The sequence below is a fragment of the Furipterus horrens genome, unplaced genomic scaffold, assembly GCF_987537825.1.
Source record: "Furipterus horrens unplaced genomic scaffold, mFurHor1.1.pri manual_scaffold_8, whole genome shotgun sequence".
NCBI lineage: Eukaryota > Metazoa > Chordata > Mammalia > Chiroptera > Furipteridae > Furipterus > Furipterus horrens.
Window position 1 is genome coordinate 47,322,138 of NW_028327178.1, and position 12,341 is coordinate 47,334,478.

The 12,341-nt window shown below is 40.4% G+C and overlaps 1 protein-coding gene across 1 annotated transcript in view; it reads right to left on the reverse strand.

Annotated features, from left to right (window-relative positions):
* Positions 1-270: 270 nt before the first annotated feature.
* The window catches only part of L3MBTL4 (L3MBTL histone methyl-lysine binding protein 4), a 434,331-nt gene continuing 422,260 nt past the window's right edge, over positions 271-12,341 (reverse strand). Inside the window, 2 exon segments of the mRNA XM_090285146.1 lie at positions 271-438; positions 11,408-11,470. Of these exon segments, the coding sequence (XP_090141272.1) occupies positions 271-438; positions 11,408-11,470 (231 nt within the window).

The window sequence follows — 12,341 nt, forward strand, 5'->3', positions numbered from 1 at the left end:
TGGCTTGTTTGGTTTGTTTGTAGCAAAACATCAGAGCTGAAAGGACCCCACTGAAGGTAAATATATCCACAAATCATACATGTGCCTGGCTTCAGTGTTGTTGGCACTGGATCAACCAATAAAATCCTTTAAACATAAAAGCCACAGCCATTTAAAAGGTCGAGATTAAATGTGGATATGACCATGGGGACATTAAAATCAAATCAATGTGGGTCAACTTAATTGCTGAAAGAACCAGGTCCCAGTGAGACAGTAGCTCAAGGGGTGTGTTTAGCCCCTGACTTCTTAGCCTAAGACAGTATCTTCTTCAGTGAAGTCCTGAGAATTCCTGAACATGAGGATAGAATGGTAAATCTTCAGTGCTGGGCCCAGTTTGATCTTCATCACCTTGACAATGTCCATCTGTGTCAGAAGCAGGAAGGCTTTGCCATCAATCTGCTGCATGTAAACAAATAAACAGAAATAAAAATAAAAGCCATTAAAGCCACTTACCCTCTTGTGACTCCTGGGTACTGAGCTGTGGGACTTGAACCTGAGGTCCTGGCCTCCCTGCAGAGCTCAGTGACAGTGAAGACTGATGGCACCCCTCACAAGCCTGAGTTCCAACCCTCCACCCCAGGACTCTGAAGCTAAGTTAAATGAAAAAGGTGTTCACTATGTTATATATAAATTCAATATACACTAACTGCTTCCAGGCTAAGTTTCTATTTTTACATTTTAAAAATGTTGGCCTGAATTTGTATCAAGAGCCTTAAAAATAACCCCTGTCATCCACCAATAAACCTCCAGTAATTTTCCCCAAGAAGACAATGTGCAATGTGTACACTCTAGTGTTATTTATAATAGTGAATTATTGACAACAACCTAGCATCTCAAAAATAACAGAAGTAAATAAATTATGGTCTCACCTAGGATAGGGTTGCCAAAATTCATCTCAATTAATCACATGATTTGGGAAATTTTTCATGAATTGTTAAGCAACAAAACATGATGTGATGATATAGAAAGATCTCAGTTTTAATTTGTAAAATTAAATGTGCATGAGTGTATATATACATATACATAATTAAACTGCTTGAAATCTTTGTACCAGATGTTAAGAGAAATTATCTTTGGCTAGTTAAATAGTGGTGGGAATTTTAGTTTCTCCTTTTAACTTTCCTATATTTTAATTTTTTTCAATGATAAATGCTATAATAAGCAGCAATGCATAAAGCATAAAAGCCTTATTTACGGTAGTCCCTCCCTATATAGCAGTTCACTTATCATAGCCTCACTGTATTGCGGGATTTTTAAAAATATTATATTTAATTATTTATCATGGATTTTTCGCTATATCGCGGGATTTAGCGGTACTGTATACGTCTGTTGTTAAAGTTACGTAGGTTTAAGAGTGTAGACTATGTTTAAGAACATAAGTAGTGAGAGATCAAAGATGGCGGAAGAGTAAGTGGAAGCTACACTAACCTCCTCCCAGGTCCAGTCTGCATTTACAACTAAATTTTGGAGAAATCATCTGGAATAACCAACCAAACAATAGCTGGAGAGAAGTCTTATAACCACGGAGAGACAGTAAAGACCTCTACATCACAACATGACCAGTAAGGAGTGTGGAGACGTGAAAGGGCTGGCTGGGCTCCCACAGGTGGCAGCTGAAAGGACTGAGAAACAGCTCAGCAGCAGGGGTTCCCCCTGAGAAGGGCAAGGTCTAAACCGCCAGTTGGGCTTCCCAACCTACAGCAACAGAGTGGAAAGTAAAATAGTAAGCAGCTGTGAAAAGCAAAAAGCCACAGGGTTTCCTGCTAGCTGGAGGGAAACACAGAGAGAAAAAGACCTCTTAAGTGGATCACATGCGAAAATATTTTGGCCCCCACTTACCCTGGGCTCAAGCAGAGGGAAGGCAGAGAGGACTGGAGACACTTGGGGAGAGTTTGGCATGGTGACTTTGAGGGGAGAACTGGGGGAGCAGCCGACTGGGTCCCAGTGCTGACTCATCCCCAATACTGCAGGCAGACCATTCCCCTCTGAGTGGCGTCAGCCTGAGGGGAAGCAAAAGCCCTGCCTACAGGAATTAAGCTGCCACACCCATGGTCCTTAAGTCTGATGGCTAATCACAGATTGAATAGATTAACAACTAAAGAAGTCAGACAAAGGCAGTAGATCTCTGGAAGTCTCCGACAGGCTGCCTAGGGTCAGACTGGTACATGATCTGACACCACCAGGGGCAGATCCAGGAAGTGCAGATCATTCTAAGAAGCACCAACAAACAATAAGAGTCACAAAAATGGGGAGACAGAGAAACAACCCCTCATCAAAAGGAAAGGTAGAATCCCCAGAAAGAGTGCTAAATGAAATAGAGGGGAGCAAACTATCAGATATGGAATTCAAAACATGGATTATGGAGAAGCTCAATGAGCTCAGCGGAAACAACAAGGAACTCCAGAAAAACTACAAGGAACTTACTGAGAATTACACGAGCATGAAAAAGGACATAGAAGCTATCAATGAGAGCCAGGAGGAAATGAAGAATATGATCTCTGAATTGAAGAACACAGTAGAAGGAATTAAAGGCAGACTAGAGGAAGCAGAAGATTGGATCAGTGAGCTGGAGGACAACCTACACAAAAACTCCCTGACAGTGCAACAAAACGAAAAAAGACTGAACAAGACTGAAGAGGTTCTAAGACAGCATGAAACATGAAACATAATAATATCCGTATCATTGGAATTCCAGAAGGAGAAGAAGAAGAGCAAGGGATAGAAAACCTCTTTGAAAAACTAATGACAGAAAACTTTCCTAACATGAGGAGAGAAAAAATCACGCAAGTCCAGGAAGCACAGAGGGTCCCAATGAAGATGAACCCCTACAGGCCCACTTCAAGACACATCATAATTAAAATGGCAACATTCAAAGACAAAGAGAGAATCCTAAAAGTAGCAAGAAAGAAACAACTAACATACAAGGGAGCTCCAATAAGGCTATCATCAGATTTCTCAGCAGAAACACTACAAGGCAGAAGGGAATGGCAAAAAATATTCCAAGCAATGAAAAACAAAGGCCTACAACCAAGAATACTCTACCCAGCAAGACTCTCATTCAAAATGGAAGGTGAAATAAGGAGTTTCCAAGACAAAAGAAGGCTAAAAGAATACATCTCCACCAAACCAGCATTGCAAGAGTTGCTAAAGGGTCTGCTTTAAGAAGGTGAAGAAACAGAGAGAGACAGAGAGGAACACGAGTACAAAGGGGGAAAATGACAATGAATAAGTACTTATCAGTAATAACCTTAAATGTAAATGGATTAAATGCTCCAATCAAAAGACACAGGGTAGCTGAATGGATTAGAAAGCATGACCCACATATATGCTGTCTACAAGAAACCCACCTTAGAACAAAAGATCTACACATACTGAAAGGGAAGGAATGGAAAAAAGTATTTCAAGCAAATGGACATAAAAAAAAGCTGGGGCAGCAATACTTACATCAGACAAAACAGATTTCACAGCAAAGGCCATAAAAAGAGATAAAGAAGGACATTTCATAGTTCTTAAGGGAAAAATCCATCAAGAAGATATAACCCTGATAAATATATATACACCAAACTTAGGAGCACCCAAATATGTAAGGAAAATTTTGAAAGACTCCAAGAAAGATATAGACAGCAGCACACTCATAGTAGGGGACTTTAACACCCCATTGTCAACAATGGACAGATCTTTGAAGCAAAAAAACACCAAAGATATTGATGCACTGAACAACACTCTAGATCAAATGGACTTAATATATATAGAAGTTATCACCCCAAAGAAAAAAAATATACATTCTTCTCAAGTGCACTCGGAACATTTTCAAAGATAGACCACATGATAGGACAGAAAAAAAGCCTCGACAGATTCAAGAAAATTGAAATTACATCAAGCATCTTCTCAGATCACAATGACTTAAAACTGGAAATCAACCCCAAGGAAAAAACTCCAAAACACTCAAAGTCATGGAGAATGAATAACATGCTATTAAATAACGAATGGGTTAACAATGACATCAAAGAAGAAATCAAAAAGTTTCTGGAAACTAATGACAATGAACACAGAAGAACAAAAAACCTATGGGATGCTGCGAAAGCAGTCCTGAGAGGAAAGTTCATAGCAATACAGGCCTACCTAAAAAAGCTAGAAGAATCTCTAATAAAAAACTTAACCCTACAGCTACAAGAACTAGAGGAAGAACAACAAGCAATGCCCAGAGCGAGTAGAAGGAAGGAAATCATCAAGATCAGAGCAGAAGTAAATGACATAGAGACTAAACTAACAATTCAAAAGATCAACTTAAGTAGGAGCTGGTTCTTTGAAAAGATAAACAGAATTGACAAACCTTTAACCAGGCTCATCAAGAAAAAAAGAGAGAGGACCCAAGTAAATAAAATCAGAAGTGAAAGAGGAGAAATCACAACTGATACCACAGAAATACAAAGGATTGTAAGAAATTATTACGAACAACAGTATGGCAAGAAATTTGACAACCTAGAGGAAATGCACAAATTCCTGGAAACATATAGTCTTCCAAAACTGAATCAAGAAGAAGCAGAAAGCCTGAATAGACCAATAACAACTAGCGACATTGAAGCAGTAATCAAAAATCTCCCGGCACACAAAAGCCTTGGACCGGATGGCTTCACAGGTGAATTCTACAAAACATTTAGGAAAGAACTAACTCCTATCCTCCTCAGACTATTCCAAAAGATCCAAGAAGAGGCAAGACTCCCAAACTTGTTCTATGAAGCCAGTATTACCCTAATTCCAAAACCAGGTCAAGACACAACAGAGAAAGAAAACTACAGACCAATATCGCTGATGAACATAGATGCTAAAATCCTCAACAAAATATTTGCAAACCAGATCCAGCAACACATTAGAAAGATCATACACCACGATCAAGTGGGATTCATCCCAGGGATGCAAGGATGATTTAATATTCACAAATCAATAAATGCAATACACCACATAAACAAAATGAAAGACAAAAAACACATGATCATATCAATAGATGCAGAAAAAGCATTTGATAAAGTACAACACCCATTTGTGATGAAAACTCTCAGCAAAATGGGAATAGAGGGAGCATACCTCAACATAATAAAGGCCGTATACGAGAAACCTGAAGTCAACATCATACTCAATGGGCAAAAACTGTTAGCAATCCCCCTGAGGTCAGGAACAAGACAAGGATGTCCACTCTCTCCATTCCTATTCAACATAGTGTTGGAAGTTCTAGCCACAGCAATCAGACAAGAAAGGGAAATAAAAGGCATCCAAATTGAAAAAGAGGAAGTAAAACTGTCATTATTTGCAGATGACATGATAGTATACATAGAATACCCTATAGACTCCACAAAAAAACTACTTGACCTAATAAGTGAATTCAGCAAAATAGCAGGGTACAAAGTCAATATTCAGAAATCAAAGGTATTTTTGCACACCAACAATAAAATCTCAGAGATAGAAACTAAAAGAAAATCCCATTTACCATAGCAACAAGAAAAATAAAGTACTTAGGAATAAACTTAACCAAGGAGGTAAATGACCTGTGCTCAGAAAACTACATAACACTGAAGAAAGAAATTAAGGAAGATACAAATAAATGGAAGCATATACCATGCTCATGGATGGGAAGAATCAACATCATTAAAATGTCCATACTACCCAAAGCAATTTATAGATCCAATGAAATCCCTATTAAAATATCAATGACATTTTCACAGACTCAGAACAAATACTTTAAAAATTTATATGGAACAAAAAAAAACCCTGAATAGCCACAGGAATTTTGAGGAAGAAGAACACATAGGAGGAATCACAATACCTGATATCAAACTATACTACAAGGCCATGGTAATCAAAACAGTCTGGTACTGGCATAAAAACAGCCATATAGATAAATGGAACAGAATAGAGAGCCCAGAAATAAACCCAAGTCTATATGGTCAATAATATTTGACAAAGGGGAAAGGAACATCAAATGGAGTGAAAAGAGTCTCTTCAACAAATGGTGTTGGGAGAACTGGACAGGGACATGCAAAAAAATAAAACTAGACCACCAACTTACACCATACACCAGAATAAACTCAAAATGGATCAATGACTTAAATGTAAGCTGTGACACCATAAAAGTCCTAGAGAAAAAAATAGGCAGGAGAATTTCAGGTATCCCACATAGCAACATTTTCACTGATATATCTCCTAAGGCAAGGAAAATAAAGGAAAGAATAAACAAATGGGACTACATCAAACTAAAAAGTTTCTGCTCAGCTAAAGAAAACATCAGCAAGATGAAAAGGAAACCAACCACATGGGAAAACATATTTGTCAATGATATCTCAGACAAGGGATTGATCTCCAAAATATATAAAGAACTCATACAACTCAACACCAAGAAGACAGACAACCCAATTAAAAAATGGGCAAAGGACCTAAACAAACAGTTCTCTAAAGAGGACATAGAGAGGGTTCATAGACATATGTAAAGATATTCAACATCACTAGCCATCAGAGAGATGCAAATAAAAAGCACAATGAAATACCACTTTATACCAGTCAGAATGACCATCATCAACAAATCAACAAACAACTTGTGCTGGCAAGGATGCAGAGAATTGGGAACCCTGGTGCATTGCTGGTGGGAATGCAGACTGGTGCAGCCACTATGGAAAACACTTTGGAATTTCCTCAAAAAACCAGAAATAGAACTGCCTTTTGAACCAGCAATTCCATTGCTACGATTATATCCAAAAAATTCTGAAACACCAATTCGAAAGAACCTATGCACCCCTATGTTGATAGCAGCACTATTTACAATAGCCAAGTGCTGGAAACAACCTAAGTGCCCATCTGTAGATGAGTGGATCAAAAAACTGTGGCACATTTACACAATGGAGTACATGTAGCAGAAAGAAGGAATGAACTTCTACCATTTGCAACAACATGGATGGAACTAGAGAGAATTATGCTTAGCAAAAACCAGGCAACAAAAGAAAAATACCTTATGCTGTCACCTATTACGGGAAACTAATGAACAACACAAACAAATGAGCAAAATTGAAACAGAGTTATGTAAGCAAGGAGTAGACTAACAGTAACAAGGGGGGAGGAGGGAGGCAGAGAAATGGGTAAGAAGAGGAAGAGTCTAGTTAAAGAACATGTATAAATGACCCAAGGACATGGACAACTGAGTGGGGACTGAATGTAGGATAAGGGAGGGACACGGTGCAGGGAAGCAAAAGGGGGAAACATGGGATAACTGTAATGGAAAACAAAAAAAATTTTTAGTGGGGGAAAAATGAAAATATGAAGAATGAAAATGCCAGTTTAGTGAATATTAGAAGGACAATGATTATCCTTCACACTGTATATTTTTCTCCCTATCTGATCCCTCCAGAGTTTGGCATTCTAAACAAGTAAGTAATGACATACGTTTCTTTGCATAAAACTAATAAGACCAGTTGCTAATAGAGGTTTTTTTTTTTTTTTTTTGACCAAGACGTTGACTGAAATGTCATTCCTAAAGGAGACATCCTTGGCTTTGCTACCAAAAAGCACTGAGGAACTGGGAATGACTTTCGAAGGTAATAAAAGCCCACGAGATAAAAGGCCTGGTACCATGGTTGGTTGTGTGGTCCACAGTAATCTTTTCGGGGAAGGAATGAAGGTTGTTTTCCTGAAAGATGGCTAGAAGGGACCTTAAGGTACAATGGAAAACCTGAAGGACTTGGAAAAGACAGGTGTTTACAGGCAGGGCTGAATGTGCCCTGAAGGGCAGACTGAAGGTCACCCTAAATGTTCCTTGCTTAAGTTCCAGCAAAGCAGAACTAAAGATCATAAGTGATCATTTTCTGCTCTTGTTGTGTTTATGCAAATGAACAGGATTAATTAAATATAGACTTAATGCAGTCCTATTAATGACAAGGAGGGTAATTAAGAACAAAAATTGTTATTCAAGGAAAATCACGATGATCAGTGGTAGACTATAAAGTAGTGCAGCTAACCGTCTTTAAAGTTTCTTTTCATTTAAAATATGTTTTCATTTGAAAGTTAAACTATGTCTGTGGTATCATCAAAGATGTTCAATTTACCGGCAAGAAGAATGTCAAATGCCTTGCAACTGGATGTCTTTCCAATAAGACAGTCTTACAGATTTAGAGACTTGTTTGTGGGTTATGTTACATAATTAACATGTGTTTTCTGTTTTCAAAGGGCATAAGCCTATGATCTCATTACCTGAGTGATTGTCTGTAGGTATAGGCCTCACTTAATCCTGTCTGCAGCGCTGCCTCCTGAGACTCAATGATTTGGCTGAACTAAGTGGCTGGGTTGGTGAAGTATGGGTCGTTTGTGGGCTTCACTTTACAAAACTGGTTACTCTTTTTTATCCTAATGTCTTGGACAGAAAGGGCCCAGAGGTCTGAGAGGCGGGAAACCTAAAATATCTCCCTCAGCCCAAACTAAGTATATTGGGCAAAAGGCTTTTGGACAGGTGAGATGTGCCTGGCACATCTTCCTCCAAAGAAGTCCTTTGTGTTACCTAATATGGGGCACTGAAAAATTAATCCCTGCCTTTTGTCATCTAGTGGTTATGGATTGAATGATGTCTTTTAACCCTGTTGCCAAATCTGTTATTCCCAGAATACAAGGATGCCAGCCTGTTAAACCAAGCACGACATTGTCTGGGGACAGCCAACTGACCTGGAGTCTGCACGATCCTTCCCCATGTGGGAAGGCCACCCTCCCCTCCACACCCCCACTCTTATTAGGGATTTCTGGACCCAAGGGTAGGTAGGACAACAACAATGTCCAGCTTGAAGCAGCTAGAAGAGCTCGAGACCTTTGCCCATTGTCCTTTATAAGATTATAAAAGGTCTTAAGTCTGAGAGGGAGGGATTGTTATTTTTTATTGTTAAAATAATTATTTATTTATTTATTGAAAAAAGAAGAAGAATATATGAAAGGGTGAAGCGGGAGAACTTGTATGTATGACCCATGGGCATGAACTCGGGGGGGGCGGATTGCTGGGGAAAGGGGGCTGCTGGGTGGAGGGGAGCAAAGGGGAAAATTGGAGCTATTGTAACAATATAATCAATAAAATATACTTAAAAAAAGAACATAAGTAGTGTTTATAAAAGTGTGGAAAAGGTTAATAAGGGAGTGGGATAGGTTAATAAGGGAGTGGGAATGGTTTATAAGTGTGTGGGAAGGGTTTATAAAGCCTTAAAATATATATAAATACTAAAATAAATGTAAGATTTTTACTTCGTGGATTTTCACCTACCGCGGGGGGTGGGGGTTGGGGCGTGGCCCAGAACATAATACCCATGATAAGTGAGGGAATATTGTATTAGCTTTTAAAACACACTTCAGTTTGAGATGTAATAGCTCTTCTGAGAGGCACGGGATGGCAGGGGCCATCTGCAGCTGCTTCATGGCTTCTCGAGGCCCTGGTGTGGTCTCTGGAGACTGTGGCGGGTCCTGTGCCCAGGTAACTATTTACACAGACTGGCTCACAATGAGTCCTGGTTCCAGAACCAAAAGGACAGAACTAGAGGATTTTCTATGGTACCACCCTTCCATGAACCTGACTCCATGGTTCTAACCCCTTTTAATTAATGATACAAACCCTCAGTATTAACATCTCACTGAAGAAGAAGGGATCACCTGGGAATCTCTGGTGAAGTGTTAAGAGTTTTAAAAAGCTTCCTGTACATGTATGTTATATTGCCTGAAGAAGGATCCATTCAGAGAATGCAATACCTTTCCCATGGGGTACAAAGTATATTTCCCACAGCAGAGGAGAGAAGCTCCCTACTTTCATACCCTAACCTGGTTCAGCTCCAGTAGTTTCAGGTTTTCAGGCACAATCTATTGGCCAAATTGTCACTGTCCAAGAATAAGGCAATGATGATGGTGATGGTGACAATAATAACTGTTAATGTTTATGGAGCTACACTCTAATCTCTTCTATGTGCTTAATCTTCTTAACCCAATAAGGTGAGTGAGAAAATCTACAGTCAATAAGCCTAATGACTTGCCTGAAGTCACACAGCTTCTCAGATATGATGTTGGGATTACAGGCAGGGCTTGTTGGCCTCCAGAGGAGACTCCCCAGCCTATATGACTGTCAATTATTAAGCCCGAAGTTTGGAACAAGAGCTGAGCCAGATACTTTAAACCTACTCATCCTAATCCTTAAAGAGTCCCTCACAGAACTCTGTGTTTAAAGTGGAGGGATGAGAGAGCTTAAGCAATGTGCCCATGGTGACACTTCTAGTCATAAGTGCTAAGCTTCAGTAGCTTGACCTGCAAAGACGTTTGTAGACATGGTGAGCCTTTGGATGTTGCTCCATGCAGAGTGGACTGTGTGTGAGGTTGGGCCACAATGGTTAAGTTCTGCTGGGCCCAGATAGAACCAGAAAAAGACCAGGTTTCCACAGCAGCTACACAGATTGACACCATAGTGACTCTGATGCTGAATTCCCTGGAAATACAGGGCTTGCGGGGCTTTGAGGGATCCCCCAAACTCAGAGTATTTCCCATGAGCCATGCATGCCCCAACCTCCCGAGAGGGAGCATGTGTTGCTTCCTGGAACCTCTAGGAAGACAGGGTTCTTGGAGTGTACTAGAGCAATGATGGAGGCTCTGGAACCAGATGGATGCGGGCTGGAACCTCGCCACCCCTTCCTCCTGATGCCTTAAGTTCCTCACCGGTGAACTGCTCTGTAGATTCTTGAGGAGCCAAGGACAACAATTGTGCAGGGATTACATGGGTCCTGACACATGGCAAACCCACCATAAACCATCACTATCATTGTTATCTGCATTATGATCTGTAGCTGCTCCAGTCCCTTCTGAAGCCCCTACAGCTATGGATATTAATTACAGGGCAAATGTTAAGCAGCTTGGTATACTAATAACTAAGAAGAAGCAGGAAGCAGAAACCTCACAGAAAGGTTTGTGGCTTCTCTGCATCCCCCTGAAGCAGCTGAAGAGCAGGGATCCATAGTATGGTCCCACTTTTCCTCCCCTCTCCTTTCCAGGACAGTCACGTGGTAGCATTCCTCCCTACCCTCAGTATAGTCTAAAGTCACAGTGCAGGGGCTTCATAACACTTATGAGTATTAATTAATTAATGTGTTCAAACAGTCTATTTCCTCAGCATGCTGTGTGAGCCAAGCACAGCAAGTGAAGATGAGCTGGAGACAGAGGTTGGGCCTGCTGTGCCCAGTCTACTTCTGGGCTCTTTCCTGCAGGAGCCCTTTTCTGTTGCCTCACAAACTGCCCTTATTTATACTTAAATAAATGGAAACAAAGACCTTCCAGCCCTAGAAGTATAGAAATGAATATGTAATTTTACATTTCTTACCTCTGTCTTGAAGCACTTGGCATGCTCCTCATAGCCCAGCAGAGACTTTACAAACTCAGCCACCTACAATGCAAATGAAAGCCTGCTTTAAAAAAATTGCACCTGAAATAATTTCTTGGGTCATAGTAATTCAACATTGGACTAAAATATACTCCAAATCCCTCATACACTTGGGATTTAAATAGTAACTATCAAGTCACATTAACATGTGCCAGCTCAGAAATTAGATCAGCCCCTAGTATCTTTTCTGGCCTTTTACCTCCAGGCTGACCTACATGATGACAATGACTGTCTCCATCTGTGTGGAGTTGTAGCATTCTATATCCTTCCCTCATCTGATCTTCCCATCCACCCTGTGGGTGAGAGGAGGGGAGGGGAGGGACCTGTGCATGGTACTCATCATAGTGACTGTCAAGAGACAATGAGGATGTGTCCACTTGGTGCCTGGCTAGTAACAGGGACTCAAGGAATCAATGAAAAGTGAATTCTGATGTAAATAATTACAAAGTTGAAGCCCAAAGAAGCTTAAACAACTTCCTTAAGGTTGTGCATGGCCATTAAGTGCCAAAGGTAGCTTTGGAACTCAAGTTTTCTGACTCCCAACCCAGAGGTCTGGAAAAACAGTTGCTTCGGCTCAATTTCACAGCCTTACCTATTCCTTCCCTCTCCACCCCCATGCTTGAACTCCTTTTAATAAGAGAGGTCAGGTAAAGCTCTGGCTATAAGCTCAGGAAGCCACTGAGTGTTCCTGAGTGATAATTTTGAGGAGCTGATTGAGCAAATGGGATGAAGTGCAGACTCCCAACATCCAGGATGATGACAGGGTCCTAGCCATTTCTGGGAAGTCTGGCACTGCTGCAGCAAGGTGCAAGAGGCAAGCTAGAAAGTAGTGGCATAGGGATCCGGGAGGAGATATTTCTAGGAGGAACTGTCT